General features: G+C 58.9%; 2 protein-coding genes across 7 annotated transcripts; both read right to left on the bottom strand.

Annotated features, from left to right (window-relative positions):
- Window positions 1–2,484: 2,484 nt before the first annotated feature.
- Window positions 2,485–6,180, bottom strand: CRYBB2 (crystallin beta B2). 5 transcript variants are annotated; one of them, XM_071816173.1, is made up of 6 exons: window positions 5,865–6,180; window positions 5,206–5,281; window positions 4,375–4,493; window positions 3,441–3,615; window positions 2,918–3,060; window positions 2,485–2,793 (listed from the first exon to the last, which is right to left on the bottom strand). In XM_071816173.1, the coding sequence occupies exons 2-6, from the start codon at window positions 5,260–5,262 to the stop codon at window positions 2,625–2,627; spliced, it is 663 nt and encodes a 220-aa protein (XP_071672274.1). In that variant the 5' UTR covers window positions 5,263–5,281; window positions 5,865–6,180; the 3' UTR covers window positions 2,485–2,624. The 5 variants fall into 5 exon arrangements, with proteins under 5 accessions (XP_071672274.1, XP_065707945.2, XP_071672275.1 ...); XM_065851873.2 differs by having other exon boundaries at window positions 3,483–3,615; window positions 5,865–6,171; XM_071816174.1 differs by lacking the exon at window positions 5,865–6,180 and having other exon boundaries at window positions 5,206–5,309.
- Window positions 6,181–8,454: 2,274 nt separating this feature from the next.
- Window positions 8,455–13,871, bottom strand: CRYBB3 (crystallin beta B3). Of its 2 annotated transcripts, none has more exons than XM_071816175.1 (6): window positions 13,706–13,871; window positions 11,250–11,329; window positions 9,813–9,931; window positions 9,538–9,670; window positions 9,257–9,399; window positions 8,455–8,743 (listed from the first exon to the last, which is right to left on the bottom strand). In XM_071816175.1, exons 2-6 carry the CDS (start codon window positions 11,322–11,324, stop codon window positions 8,578–8,580), a joined length of 636 nt encoding a protein of 211 aa, XP_071672276.1. In that variant the 5' UTR covers window positions 11,325–11,329; window positions 13,706–13,871; the 3' UTR covers window positions 8,455–8,577. The 2 variants fall into 2 exon arrangements, with proteins under 2 accessions (XP_071672276.1, XP_065707944.1); XM_065851872.2 differs by lacking the exon at window positions 13,706–13,871 and adding an exon at window positions 12,017–12,105.
- Window positions 13,872–14,460: the final 589 nt, after the last annotated feature.

Raw genomic sequence — 14,460 nt, 5'->3', positions numbered from 1 at the left:
CAGCAGCTCCCGCGCCGACAGCGACCATGTTCCCTGCAGCTCCCCCCGCAGCCAGGGCTGGGGACAGTGCGGGGGACACAGTCCAAAAGACACAGCCTGAGGGGTCCGGGGACACTGTGGCCATGCTGGGGACATGGGTGGCAGGAAAGCAGCGTGCCAGATGGCACCTCCACAGCTCGCGTGGGATGGAGGCGATCTTGTGCTTTTGAATACATTTCTTTTAAAAAAACTACAGAAAAATTTAAAATCCCATCACATTTGTTGCCGACGCAGCAGCGTGTCTGCTCAGCCGCGCTGAGGAGCTGCGACGGTCGGGTGACAACGTCTCCCGAAACACTCAGTGCCTTGGTGACGTTTCCAATGGTGGCGAATCCCCCTAAGGCCACGGGTGCTCTGTGCACAGGGGAGCTGCTGCTGCTGCCCTCAAACCCACCCTGTGCTCCTCAGCTTTGTTATTTGGCTTCAAGTGCCAACCAGCAGCTCCTCCTATTGGGGTGTCTGTTGAGCTGAGCAGCCTCCTGGTCCCAGTTTCTGCTCCCCCTTCCTCCAAATGGCAAAGGGGAGCTGGAGGGAGGGACCATGCAGGGGGAGCACATGGAGCCAGGGTGAGCTGCCCACACCCCCGGGTGCTGGATCCGAACCTCTGGAAAAACCATAAGTTGCTGAAAAACTATTCCAGCCACAGTGCTGGGAGGGTGACCAGGGGACAACACTGGTCCTACCCCAGAGGAGAGCTGGGACCTGACAGAAGCTGCAGTGCCAGTGGCACAGAGAGTGACATTGCCCTGCAGCCACCCATTTGCAGGAGGGGATGGGAGTCCCTTTGGTGACGGCAGGATTTGGGGCTGGGGTTACCGATGAGCAGCTGTGAGTCAGAACGGGAGCAGCTGCTGTGGAACAGAAGCCCTCGCTCGGTCAGGAAAACACATCTCCTCCCACGCCATCCCCTGCAGAAACCGCCTGCTCTGCGGCGCTGCCACAGCCCCACGGCAAGCAGGTACAGCCCACCCCCCCGCAAACCCCCAGCGCCTCCGTTTCCTCCTATCTGTGGCTCAGGCCATGAAAGCTTGGGGCCAGCAGCGAGGGGTGACATCCTGGGGAGATGATGCCACCGAGCAGGACCCAGGGGGCAGGGTGTCACTGTCCCTGGGGCAGCCTGGTGGCTCTCAGTGCCCCAGGGAGCAGCCAGAGAGTGGAAAAACCCACCTTAGCAGAGCTGAAGTTGTATCAAGGTGACCTGAGGGCACCCACCTGGGTGCACTCAGCCACCAGCTGAGGAAATTCCCTCAACAGGTCCCAGACGAGCGCCTCTGGGCTCACTCACATTTTCCTCTTCTGCTTTTGGTGCATTTTCCCCCAGAACCCCCTCACTGCTCACACCGGGCTCTGTGGTCCCTGTGGGGCTGTCATGGTTCCTGGCTGCAGGTCTCTGCTCAGCCTCATCGCTGATTTTAGCAGTTTGCACCCCCAGATGATGCCATTTCCCACTGACGATTCACAGCCAACTGCCCAGATGAGGCAGAGCTCACCCATCAGCAGCACAGCAGGGTACGTGTCATTACTTCCATTAAAACCCCATTTTTCATGAGAAATTCTCCGTTCTGGGATCATTCTGATTTTTTACCCATTGAGAGAAAGGCACAGATTTTCTCAGGGAAGCGGCTCGGTCGAGGCGACACGGCAGCACGCTGCCAAAGCACGACTCACCGAGGAGCTGGCATTTCACAGCAACATTTGGCAAATGATTAATTCAGATTATCATCCTGTGGAGCTGGGCCTTGCCAAACCAGTGATTTACACCAGGCTCAGTCGTCTTGTGCACAGTGGAAAGCGCTCTGAAACGTGGAGGATTCAGGGGGCAAAACAGCGTCCACCAGGGTGTCTGCACACGGGAGGCGATGGAGAGGGGCAGCGTGCATCCCCATCACTCTGTGATTCCTGTTTTTCCTGGTGCTCACACCAAAACGCTGTGGCCAAGCAGCCACAGGCAGGTCCATGCTCCCCCTTTAATTGCTAATCAAAGCTTATTATGCTTAATAATTAAAGCAATTGTTTGTCTTGGAGGAATCCTGGCTGGGAGGGCGAACCTCCACCCTGTCACCACTACGCTTTGGGGACATTTGCAGCTGGACACATGGCTGCCGAGGAGCCGCTCACCCTGGATAATGGCTCCCATGACAGGGCTGAGTCCCGCGGCCACTGTGGTCTGGCTGGACCCCCCCGGGGCAGTGGCTGCAGGGGGGTGAGCAGCTCCTGTCCCTCTTGCCGAGCCCCCAGCTCCCCCCCTCTGGGCAGTTCCCCGCTCTGTCAGCACCAGCAGTGAACACAGCAGCACTGCTGGTGATGAGCAGGTGGGTGGGATGCGGGTGGCACTGCGAGCATCGGGAGTGTGGTGAAGGGCCCCCCTCCCTGCCTGGGACCATGGGGTCAGGATGAGCACCCCACTGGCGGCACCCCCAGGAATGACGGGGCCAAAGCTGGGACTTTGAAACTCCAAGCTTTATTCAGTTGCTTCGGCAGCGGTGCGCATCACACGGAGGGGGCGGGAGATTGAGGCCATGGGGACAGCAGTGGCCGGGGACAAGCTTGCTCTGCTCCCCGTGCCCCAGCGCGGGCCGGGGGCTCTAGTTGGTGGGGTGGTAGGCGCCACGCTGGTGCCACTGCATGTCCCGGATGCGCCTGACCGACTGGATCTGGGGGTGCTGGGCGCCGAAGTCTGAGCTGTCCTTGTAGTCCCCCTTTTCAAACAGGTACTGGTAGCCCCGGTAGCCAGGGTACTGGTATCCCACCCACCTGCCGAGGCAAGTGGGGGGTCACGCACCGACACCTGGCCAAGCAGCCGCGGCATGACATGGCCAAGGCTGCTCAGCCACACTATGCTCCGGCATCGCCCAGGTCCCACCACCCTGGTACTCACGTGCCACTCTGCACCCGCACGGATGAGACCTTCTCCTGGTAGCCGTGTGCGTGGAAGCTGGGCACGTCGTCATCTATGATTTCGATCTTCTTGCCGGTGAAGCTGGGGTTTTCGTACAGCACAATCTTGTGCTCCTGGCTGTCCTGCAGCGGGGAGAGCAGAAAAGGGGCATCAGCGGCCGCCAGCACCCAGGGCTGGGACAGGGGGGATAAAGCTCAGGGCTATGGGGAAACCGAAGCAAGGGGCTGGCACCATGTGCCGCTGCTCCCCCACTGATACCAGGGGTGCTCCGCATCCCTCCATCCAGCTCCGAGAGCCGGTGCCTGCGCAGGCACTGCCAGACTTACCAGCAGATGTCCTCCGCTTGGGGGCCACCTGCCACTGTCCCCGTCCCCGCGCTCCCTCCGACCCCCCACCGGCTCCCCGGGCCCCCAGGGCTGGGGCGAGGGTGCGCAGGAGGGGGTGCCCCTCGCCACGGGGCTGGGGGGCGGGGGAAGGCTGGGGAAGATTTCTGGCTGCAGACCTTGGTCTGGCGGGTGGGTAGTGGCTGTCTGGGTGCTCTCACCACTTTGATGGGTCTCAGGGAAGTGATGCTGTCGCTTCTCCGGCTGTTGGTCCAGGAGTCCCAGCGAGGGTACTCCCCCTTCTCAAACACAAACTGCTCCCCTTTGCAGCTTGCCTGCTCGTAGCCCACCCAGCTGGAAGAGAGCAGGGGACGAGCTTCAGATGGGGCAGCAGTGCGGGGACAGGGACCTCAGCAAACGTTCCCGAGCTGAGCCCCCGTCTGTGCCCCCCGGTGGGACACAGACCCCCCACTCCCTGGTGGAAATGAAAACAAGCCCCGTAGTGCCTGGTGGGGTGCCACTGGGGATGCTGCGACATGGTGGCCACCCATCCTCAGTCCCTGGGGACCTGCAGGAGGACACGGTCACCCAGGTGTTCCCCATGGGGCTGCGCTCCTACCAGGGTGCTCCACAGCTGCCCCGGTGTTCCTGGGTGCTGACCGTGGGTACAGACAGGGAGCCCCCACTGTGCTTCCCCGGGTGCTTTTCAGGGGCTCCCCACTGCCCAGAGCCCTCCAGCCCCCCGGACACCCGGCTCGGCAGGGGAATGAGGAGAGGAGGTGCCACCGGCACTGCCGAGGGGGTCCCATCCCCTCCTGTTCCTGCACCCACAAGGAAGGAATCAGAACCGGGGAACATGCAAACTGTGCCCCTGTTCCCACCCCTCCAGCCTCCCCCTGCTGAGCAGGGCTGGGGGACACCAGCCTGCCCAGGGGACAGTGTCACCCTTGCTCATCCCTGGCACTGGGACAAGGTTGGGCCAACAGCACAGCAGCGGTAGCAACGAGAAATCTTGGGTGCGCAGTGGGTCCCAGCAGCGGGGGCAGCCCCTCCACGTCCCACCCTGCCCCCGTCCCACACCCCACCACAGCCCCCCAGTCCCCGAGCACGTACGGTCCAGAGTGCACAAGGATGGAGCCCACTTTGTCCACACCGGCTTCCTTCAGGTTGTGGCAGGCGCCACTGAGCTCATGGCAGCGGCCCTGGAAGTTCTCCTGCTCGAAGATGGCGATCTGGGAGAGAGCGGGGACCTCAGAGGTGGACACGCCATGAGGGGGGGCACACGCTGTCCCCAGCCACCAGCTCAGCGCAGCCCCATGTCTGCTGCATCCCACACCTCAAAACCTGCACTTCAGTGGCTTTTAACGAGCCTGTGAGCGTGAACCAATGTTTCCATCCCCATGAGCACGCTGGTCTCACTCCTGGATGCCAGCGAGTCCCCGCCAGCGCCAGCCCAGTGCCCACTGCTGAAAACAGAGGGAACCCGCACTCGCACCGGGGTTCAAACAGCCGAGCAGCTTCGGGGCTGCTGGTGGGACGCACCGAACCGGGCACCCAGCACATAGCAGGGAGGCACCAGGGGCTGAGAACCGCCAGCTCAGCCACATTTCACGGGTCAGTGGGGAGCAGAACTGCTGAGTCTGCAGAGGTGGCGGGAGATGTGGAGTTGGTCTGTTCCCACCCGCTCCGCCTGCGCTGGGGCTGTGGGACACCAGCAAAATCCTGTGCATCCCCCACCGCACTGCCCCTCCCCTCGTCCCCCTGCCATGGGCTCAGCACCAGCCGGGAGTGCTGCAGGGGCTGGTGGGGGCTGCATGGTGGCAGCTCAGCTGCTCGCAGCCTGGCAGGGGAGCCCCAGACACCCAAAGAGAATGATCTGGGTGCTCAGCGAGGCTAAGGATGCCCCAGCCTCATGGCAGAGCTGAGGAGAAGCCACGCACTGACCTTGGAGCTGGGTTGCTGCTGCTTGGAGGCTGGCATCTGGTGCTCGGAAGCCATCATCAGCCGGGGTGTCCGCTGCCTGGGGCAGGAAACTCGGAAGGTTAAAAGCTGCCGTGGAGGATGCAACCAGGACTGTACTCATGGCCCCGTGTCTGTGTCCCTGCCCGTACCCCGGAGCTGCACAAAAAGGCTTTCGCAGGGTGCCCAGCCCCTGCAGCTGGGGCTTCTCCCACTGTCCCTGCCCAGCCAGTGACAGCTGAGGGGTCCCTATCCCATGTGGGTGCCTCAACAGAGTGACGGGGAGAAGCACCAGGCTCCCACTGCCCACCCTGGCCGTGCATGTGACTGTGCAGGGTCACCCTGATGAAAGACCCTCGTCCTCAAGCCCAGTGAGATCCCCTGTGTCTGAGCAAGCTCCAAAACAGGTGAAAAAGGATCATTCCTGATAAAAACAAAAAAAATGGGCAGCAAGGCAGCAATACTCCTGAGATGGGCACCCGGTCTGGACTGCAGGGACAGGACGATCCCCACTGCTCACCCCCTTGTGCCCACATCCCCCTGCCAGCCCCACACCTCTGCCCGGTGCTGCAGGAGGGAGCTCCGGCACCAGGGCCGGGAGGAGGCAACGACAAAAATGAGGGCGATAAATAGAAAAATCTTACCAGTTATATCAGTACCCGCTTGAGCCAGTGAAGGGCTGGGGCTGAGAGGTGGAATTTATACAGAGCTGCAGAAGAATGGTGCCAAAACTATTTACAAAATAGTTAAAGCGTGATTCAAAGCGAGAATGCTGGATTAAACCCCAATGAAAACCAAGGTCAGCTGATCAGCCACAGCCTTTGTCTCCCCAAACACCAAAGTCGGGGAGTTATTTCATTAGCTTTCACATTCGAGTCGCCCGCTTTGTTGCGTTTGTTGCAAGGAGATTTGGAGTTTGCATGCATCAGCCAAACGCATGCCAAGACCCAGCCCGGCCCTTGCAAACAAAGCGCCCGCCAGCCCTGCTTCAGGAGTTTTGGAGCCAGGGACTTTATCCCTCCAACAAACCGGCCAGCCGCCCCGCCGCCCGACCCGCTGAAAACTGCTGCACTTGGCTCTTTCCATGCGTGATAAACCAGCCTTCCAATAACTGATAAACCTCTGGCTTTGCCTGTCTGCATCGCCAGAGAAGCAGCGCCTGCACCCCACAGCCAGCGACACCGCAGAGTGACCCTGCGAGGGTCCTGGGGACACCACGGGAGTCCCTTCCCACTGCCGTCCCTGTGGCTGACCCCGAGCTTTGGGGACAGGCAGGGGCTGGTGCTGGTGACGTGACATGGGGCAGCACCTGGCAGCATCCTCAGCCTGAGCACGGGGACACCTGGGTACCAGGTGTCAGCATCCTCCTCCGATACCCCTCCCACACTTTCGGGGTCCCTGAGAAGTGTCCTGGCCCCATGGGGACGCAGGAACAGCAGCACAGAGGTCCCTCCATCACACCAGGACACAGCTGAGGTTGTGGCGGGGGCTCGCGTCCCCAGAGCCGGGGCTGTGTCCAGGGGTGAGCTGAGGGTTATGGGCAGCAGCAAAACCCCTTCACTGACGCTGTGCTACCAGGTAACCTGGTGACACGTCAGGGTTGTGGAGGGGATGACAACACAGCTATCAGACTCCCTGGGTGCTGGGCAGCACCTGCAGGCCCCTCTCACCCCCCGAGAGGAGCAGGACACACCTCTTGTCACCACAGCAAGTGTCACACTACATTAACGTGGCCTAAGCCGGCTCTCTTCTGCACATATTTCTGGGGGTCCCACAGCAGATGCACTGCTGGCCCCTCAACAGCACCTCTGGACACTACCCCAGCCCCACACACACAGTCACCCCCATGGGGCATTGCCACCAGCGCTTGCCCTAGCAGGGACACATGAGGGGCTGGTCCCCTCCACCCTGGGTGACAGAGTCGCAGGGGCTGCTGGAAACACTGCAGCTCTCTGGGAACACAGAGCATGACACAGAGGGGAGCTGGCAGGTTGGGTTTGTGAGCCAGTGCCCCGGATAGCTCCCAGCCCTGTCACCGTCCTCCTCCATCCCCCATGCCTCCGGCTGTGGGTTCCTCCACCCCCCTCCCCATCTGCCTGGGTTAATTCACAGGGGTCCCCGGCCCAGGACCCCCATGGACCTGCCCCAGGTCACAGCACAGGGCGTGTGCATCCCCACAGCTGCTGTTTGGCACATCCTGGCCTGGCCCCTCACACAGCCCAGTGAATGGCAGACACAGCGCTTGGTGCTGAGCACAGCTCCTGCCGGGCTGCAGTTCCCTCCCCTTGGCTCTGCTGGGCTGGTTTTAGCTCATCTCAGACACGAGCAGCAGGGATGCTGCAGGCAGCTGCAGATACCCGACGCCCCATGGAGTATCCTCAGAGCAGCTTTTGCCACTTAGGGCCACGTAATCCCCTTTAAGAGCTGCAAACCCAGGCCCAAAATGAAAACCTCTGAAGCAGTAGCTTATTGCTAGGCAGCCTCAAGCCCATCTTCCATCTCTGCCACCAGCCCTGAGTGATCCTCAAATGTGGCCACTGTGTCCCCAGGGCCAGGCTCTGCCTGCACAGCTGAGGATGCTCCATGCTGGGATGTCCAGCATCTTCAGGGACATGGCGCAGAGGGACCCCAAACCCCAGTGTTTGCGACCAAAACAGCAGCCCCACATGTTAGAGACCATCCCCAGGGAGCAGCAACCCTGGGTGCCAGTGCAAAGGCTCCTCGGGGGTGGATTTGGGGCAGGGTGAGTCCTCCTTCGGGGTACACTAGGGAACAACTGTTCTCCACACCCCACTGCTCTGAGGCTGCCTGCGTCCCCCAGGACCCCCTGGCCACCACCGTGTCCCTTGGGCTGGACGCCATCCCGCAGCAGAGTAAACAGGGCTGCGGAAAGGGGGGAAGGAGGCAGGAGTAGGGCTCCCCTGGGCCAGGGAGATGCTTTGAAAGGAGCAAAGGCACAGGAGACACTTTTGGCAAGTGCCTGGAGACCAACCCCCCACAGCTGAGCCACCCCCCTGGTGTGGGGGTCACCTTGGTGCCACTCCCCACACTTGGCCACACCAGCAGCCTTTACATAATGCTACACATACTTGCAATTCCCCCACTCCTCTGCATAGGAGTGCTGGGCCACCGCCATGGCACCAACCACATACCCCCATCCCAGGACCATGGCTCCGCTCACTGCACCCCCCACAAGCACAACCCCTCCCCACACCAGGCAGGCCCCCGGCAGCCTCCAGCTCAGAGCTTTATTGAGGTTTTTGCACAAAAAAACACCAAGGTCACAGCATCCGCCAGCGGCATCACATCAGGCAGCCCCCAGCGCGGTGGCAGCAGGGGCGGTGTCCCTCGTGTCCCTCAGCTGTTCTCGAAGCTGCCCCGCTGGTGCCACTGCTGGTCGCGCACACGGCGCACAGACTGCATGAGGGGCTGGTTGGCATCCCAGTCGTTCCAGTGCCGGTACTCGCCCTTCTCAAAGACGTGCTGGCGGCCTCGATACCCAGGGAACTCGTAGCCCACCCACCTGCGGGGGACAGAGGTGGCTCTCAGCAGTGCCCAGGGGCAGCTCCAGCCCCACCACTTCAGCCCCTGCCATGGGCACATCATCCCCAGGCCCACACCCCCCCAGCCATGGTGGTTCTGGCGACACTGCGCAGCCACCAAGCATCACTGCCAGAACAAGGCTGCAGCTGTGGAGCCCGGCTGGGAAGTGCCATGGTGCTGGGAGGTGACAGACAGCCCAGGGCGGAGAACGGACCACAGTCTGTCACCTCCACCCCTCCTGCAGCAGTGTCCTGCTGTTTGGGGCAGGACAAGGAGCCATCACACAGCCCAGGGATGCTGCCCTGGTCCCCATCACTCCCTGCGGGCCAGAGGGGGTGGCAGGGGATGCGATGGCTGTGAGCAGCATCACTGGGACAGCTGCCCTGTCCCTGCTGTAGTGGCTGTGCCAGGCACCCCTGCCACCACACCACAATGCCATGGGACAGGACCTTGTTGCAGCATCCCCATGTGCCCCCAGTGTCACCATCCTTACGTTCCGTTCAGGGCCCTGACGCTGGCCACACGGTCCTGGAAGCCGTGGGCCCAGAGGCTGGGGACATCATCATCCACGATCTCCATCTTCCGCCCCGTGTAGCCCGTGTTCTCAAAGAGCTGGATCTTGTGGTCAGGGCTGTCCTGGTTGGGGGGAAGCAGCATCAGGGGCTGCCCTGTGTGACCCCGGCCCCACAGAGCCCCCACCTTGGCAGATCCCATCGCTGCAGCCACACAGGCTGTCCCCAGGGGCACAGACACCCTGGCACAGCCATTACTCACAATCTGGAGGGGACGGAGGGACATCAGGCTGTCGCTGTTGTGGCTGTTGGACCAGGAGTCCCAGCGTGGGTAGTCGCCCTTCTCCAGCACAAACTGCTCCCCGGCGAAGGCTTGGCGCTCGAAGCCCACCCACCTGTGGGACCGGGGGGCTGGGGGTGGCTGTGCTGTCCCTGGGGGAGCAGCCCAGCACGAGGCAACGCTGCCGCTCCCCGGGAGGTGGGGGATGCTCTCCCTGCACCCCCAACCCTGCAGCATCCTCCGCAGCCCCGACTTACGGGCCAGCCTCCACCTGGATGGAGCCCACCTTCTCCAGCTCTCTCTCCGTGATGCTGGGCAGCTCCTCCGTCAGCTCACACTTCTTCCCCTGGAAATTCTCCAGCTCATAGATTGTGATCTAAAGCGGGGAGAGACGCTGTCGGCTGCTCCTGCAGCCACACTGTGGGGGGAAGCGCCCTGTGCTGCTGCAGGACTCCCCTCGGCAAACGCAAGGAGCAGCAAAGCAAAACACTCCGACCATGGCCCCTCCATCCCCGCTGCCCTGCACCGACACGGCTCCTCTCCAGTGGCAGAGCTGGGTCCTGCCACATCCCCTGCCCTGGCAGACACCTCCCAGGCTTCGCTCCACAGCCAGCTACCAGCCAAAGACATTTGCTTGGTAAAACACATGCTGATATTTCATCCATGGCAAGCTGAAAACAGCATCTAAAATGCAGAAGGTTTGTGCTAAGAAACCTCAGGGACCATGGCCTCCTGCCCCTGTCGTGGCCCATCCTTTCCTTCTCGCTGCTCCCCCAGATCCATTAATGCCTTCCCCTGGCTTGGCACAAGCTTGTTTTTTGGTGTTTTCCTCTAAACGCTGCCAGGAGCGGTGACCGCGATGCCTCCCTGGGACTTCCCGCTCCTGCAGAGCTGCAGGACGAGCTCAGGGCAGTGCCAGGGGCTGCAGGGACCAGGGTGCCCGGCACAGCTGGGGTGGGCACGGCAGCCAGGCTGGGCACAGGGGTGGCAGGAAACCCCAGACCCAAACGGGTCCCAGCCAAAACCCCCAGTGCCCCAGCAAAGGGCAGAGCCTCCTGCAGACACTGTGTGGTGGGGGTATCAAGGGATGGAGGTGGCACCCATGGTCCTCAGGAACTTCTTCCCACCTCAAATCAATCAGCAGTCCCAACTCCCAGCACTTCTTTAACCCTGTTCGCAGGATCTTCTCCCACCTCCAGCTTTCCCTGGCCAGGAGCAGCTTTGCTTGGTTTCCCGGGTTGCAGCCATTCCAACACCCGCAGCTCTAACCAACCCACAAGCATAAGAATTATAACCTAAAGAAATGTATGAGGAGTTTGACTGCTCAAACATCCAGCCGATCCCCGTCATGACAGAATACTTTATCTCCTGGATTAAAACGCTGCGCAGCTGCACATGAGCCCAGCAGTAAATGTCCTTGGCAGTCACAAACGCAGCGAGCAGCGTCTCCTCCTGCCAGGCAGCAGCAAATCCCCCAGACGAAGCCTCCATCCCCAGCCCGCACAGCTCAGCTTGGCAGACAAGGAGCAGATTTATCAGCAATGATACCAACACGCTGCTGCCTTAGGAGAGCCGGAGGCCACCTGGTTCCCCAGTGCAACCCGCAGCGCTTGGACACTGGTCCCAGCCTGGTGCACACACGGTGACCTGCGGCATCACCCAGAGTCTGTCTGTACCCAGTTCCCCCAGTATACCTTGTAATTGGCACCTTGCTCGCCAGCACCCTCCCCAGTCGCCATCTGCTCGGGGGGACTTTGCTGCTCAGTCATTGTGCCTGGAAAACCCAAATTGCAGGAGGTTAACACAGCATCACTTCATAATGTAAAGGCTGACACCTCACATAAAAGTACTTAATAAAATACAAGAGATGAAGCTGGCATGGGAACAGGCAGCAGTGAACACATCTCCCCCGAGGGCAGCAGCTGTGAGTCCCAGGGATGTCCAGGCTGTAAGGAAACACCCATTATCCACCCTCCTCTCCCTCCTGCATCCTCATCCAGGCATCATCCTGGGGCCAGAGAGCCCATGACCAAACCAAACCATCTCCCAAGGGACCCGGGATCCCTCGCTGACCCTGGGCAACTCACCCAGCTGCTCACTAAGCTTATTTCTAAAAGCCTGCCCTTTGTTTTCAGCAGGAATTTGCTGGGTTTCAGCTTCCAGCTGCCAACACCTGTCCCCAATAACATGAAGGCTGGTGACTCCCTGCATCCCAGGGTCGGGACCCGCCTTGGCGGGGGGATGGCAGCCAGAGCCCCCTCCTCGCTCTCCAGGAACATCTCTTGAACAGGAAACCCTGGCCGAACACACCTCCCTCCTCTGCTCTCCCCACGCAAACGTGAGGGGCTGTCAGGAGGTTAACAGACGAATAAAAGGCACCAAGATCAACCAGCGTCCTCAACCAAACCCCCGCAGCACCACCTCTCGCCAAGCATCAGCAAAAAGTTCACTATAGCAAGACCTCAATTCAGACACGTTAATTCTTTTCTTTTCTAAAGCCCCTTGCAGTCCAAGCCGTGCTGCCGCTACCTCTCCCGGCGCGGTTCCGCTCTGCCGGTGGCACGGGCGGCCCGGCTATTTATGGGTTGTTTCTGAACAGAGCAGCACATTATTGGGATGCTGATACAGCAGCTGCGTCCACTGAATTCCATCCATGAGATTTCATCTCAATAGCGCGGGCTCGCAGCGTGCTGTGCAAACCTTAGTCAGATTTCTCTCGGCTGTCCCTTAAAAATGCGCCTCTCGATTTCCAGAAGATTAACGGCGAAATTCACGTCAGCACGTTCACGCTGCTTCTTGCCAGGTTCTCTGGAAAACTCTCCCATCAGCTGTTAACAGGAGGGTTTCACCTAGAAACCAAGCCCCACACAAAGCGTAAAAAGAAAAGGCAAAATATTTACAGCTTGTTTGGGCTCCAACACAAGATGAGGCACAGGGCTGGTGTCAGGTCCCGGGAGCACTGGAGGCAGCTGGTGCTGCAGCGGAGGAGCAGGACCAGCACCCAAGATTCAGGTTCTTGCTTCAGCTTTGGCCCTTTCCAGGATCATCTCCATCGAGCCCCTTCTTCTTTGCACCCCAGCCCGTCCTCCTGCCCAGAACAACCAGTGCTCATGGTCTGGGGTTCGAGGAGACCAATGGGGTCTCGTACCTGGGTTAATCCATCAAAAACCCGATCTGAGAGGGAACGGGCAGCCCTGCGGCACCAGCAGGCGAGCTGACCGCGTCTCACTGCGCTGGGAGCGATCGTGGTTCCCTCTTCTCCAGGAACACTGAGCTACATCCAACCATGCTCATCTCCATTTACTGTGGCTCTTACAGGGTTTGCTACCTCCTCTTAGTGCACCCTGTCTCAAAACTAAGAAATCACATGTGAAACATTTACCAAAATTGCCAAAAAGCTACTTTGAAGTTTGTCTGATTGGCAGATGGCTGCAAACTGGTCCTGTCCACACGAGCACCCACACGTAAACTACCAAAAACTAAGCACCAAGAGCTGCACAGTGCAGCTCAGCAGCAGCTGTTGTCACCAGTCAAGTGACATTTTGTACCTCCAAAGAGCCCAGCACGGATAGCAGTTTGATTCAGTGTGTTTAGTGCATTCAGCTCCTTCTCACAGTTACGTCTCGTCTTTGAATACAGAATTGCCTGCCTGCAACACCAGTAGCCTAATGGCCAAGGCACTGGGCTCCTAAGGCAGGAATAACTGAGGAACAGGGGGCAAGACAAGGGCAGCAAGTCTGCCCAGGTCTGAGTGAGAACTGTGCGACTCAATGTGCAAATATGCCTTGCAAGCAGAAACAACTACAGCAGTGTGGGAGGAGGTGACAAGAGGTGACACAGTCACCCTCCACCAAAACCAACTCCCCTAAAGCGAAAGAGGCTAACAAAATGAACGTCCCCTTCCAAAAGGGAACAGTAACCTCCATACACAAGTTTGATCCACTGAGGAAAATGCTACTGCCTCTTGGGATCAAAGTTAAAGGTGAGGGAAAAAAACCTGCTTTAATAGCCTGAAACCAGTACAGATGACTCTTTCAACCAAAATATTCTACCAATATGTTCTATGACATAGAAAATCATATATATATATACACACACATACATATATGAACATTACAATAGCAGACTAAAAATACATCATCTTTCTTACCAGTCTGTTCCTCACTAGCGTCCCCATTACCCTGAGCTCAGTGGCTGCAGGGCCCAGGAATCGTCCTTTCCCAGAGCTGGCACATCGATAAGGCAATTGCAAAAACATGACAGAAGGGGCACTAAATCTTCGTGATCTGTCTTCCTAACAGAACCCAATTTCCGTTTGCTGTCAGGCTCTTCAATCCCTCTGAGAAATGCTGACAGCGTAGTGTTAGAAAATAGATTTTTCTCTTAATATCTGGTAAAGCCAAACCTGAATTGTAATTGTACAATACAATACACAACAGCGAGAGTATCTTTATTACTTCGGAAACTATGTAGTACAAGATATTTTCTGTAGCATGAGATATTTATTGTGACCTGCAGTCACACATGCTATAAGGCTACGTGGAACGTTTGCCAAACCTGCTCTCTCCTGACACACAGTCACACCACGGGCAATGACACCGTAGCATCAACACCAGTACTTTCATAGTAATGGGAAAAAAAGGCATCGAGACAGAAGAGCCTTTAACTGGGGTGCAGACTTTTAAAGCATTGTATTTAAAACTATTTACTATTTATCTTAGAGCTGCCCTGATCCCCGCTATGTTGGTATCAGCTCTCCAGGTAACACCTGGACACCAAACCACGTCCCTGGGCTCACCCCTCGGCCAGGAGACATCTCCGCATCTGCACAAGCACTGAGGCTCAGAAACAGATGCTGCTTAACAGATTGCATTTTTAGGTTTGACACACAGTGCATTTAACAGT

The sequence above is a fragment of the Patagioenas fasciata genome, chromosome 17 (genome assembly GCF_037038585.1).
Source record: "Patagioenas fasciata isolate bPatFas1 chromosome 17, bPatFas1.hap1, whole genome shotgun sequence".
Lineage (NCBI taxonomy): Eukaryota > Metazoa > Chordata > Aves > Columbiformes > Columbidae > Patagioenas > Patagioenas fasciata.
The sequence above is the reverse complement of the archived record's forward strand: the minus strand, read 5'-3'. Positions and strand labels throughout refer to the sequence as shown.

Bases quoted from the DNA above. Each gene is read 5' to 3' on its own strand.
- CRYBB2 (XM_071816171.1), bottom strand. From the start codon at position 4,824: ATGTGCTGGGTGCCCGGTTCGGTGCGTCCCACCAGCAGCCCCGAAGCT. The intron at 4,494-4,605 runs GTTTTGAGGTGT...GCTCTCTCCCAG, and splicing joins TAAAAGCCACTGAAGTGCAG to ATCGCCATCTTCGAGCAGGA. The intron at 2,794-2,917 runs GTGAGTACCAGG...TTGCCTCGGCAG, and splicing joins GTGCGGGTGCAGAGTGGCAC to GTGGGTGGGATACCAGTACC.
- CRYBB3 (XM_071816175.1), bottom strand. From the start codon at position 11,324: ATGACTGAGCAGCAAAGTCCCCCCGAGCAGATGGCGACTGGGGAGGGT. The intron at 9,671-9,812 runs GTAAGTCGGGGC...CCGGTCCCACAG, and splicing joins ATCCAGGTGGAGGCTGGCCC to GTGGGTGGGCTTCGAGCGCC. The intron at 9,400-9,537 runs GTGAGTAATGGC...CCCCCCAACCAG, and splicing joins CCCTCCGTCCCCTCCAGATT to GACAGCCCTGACCACAAGAT.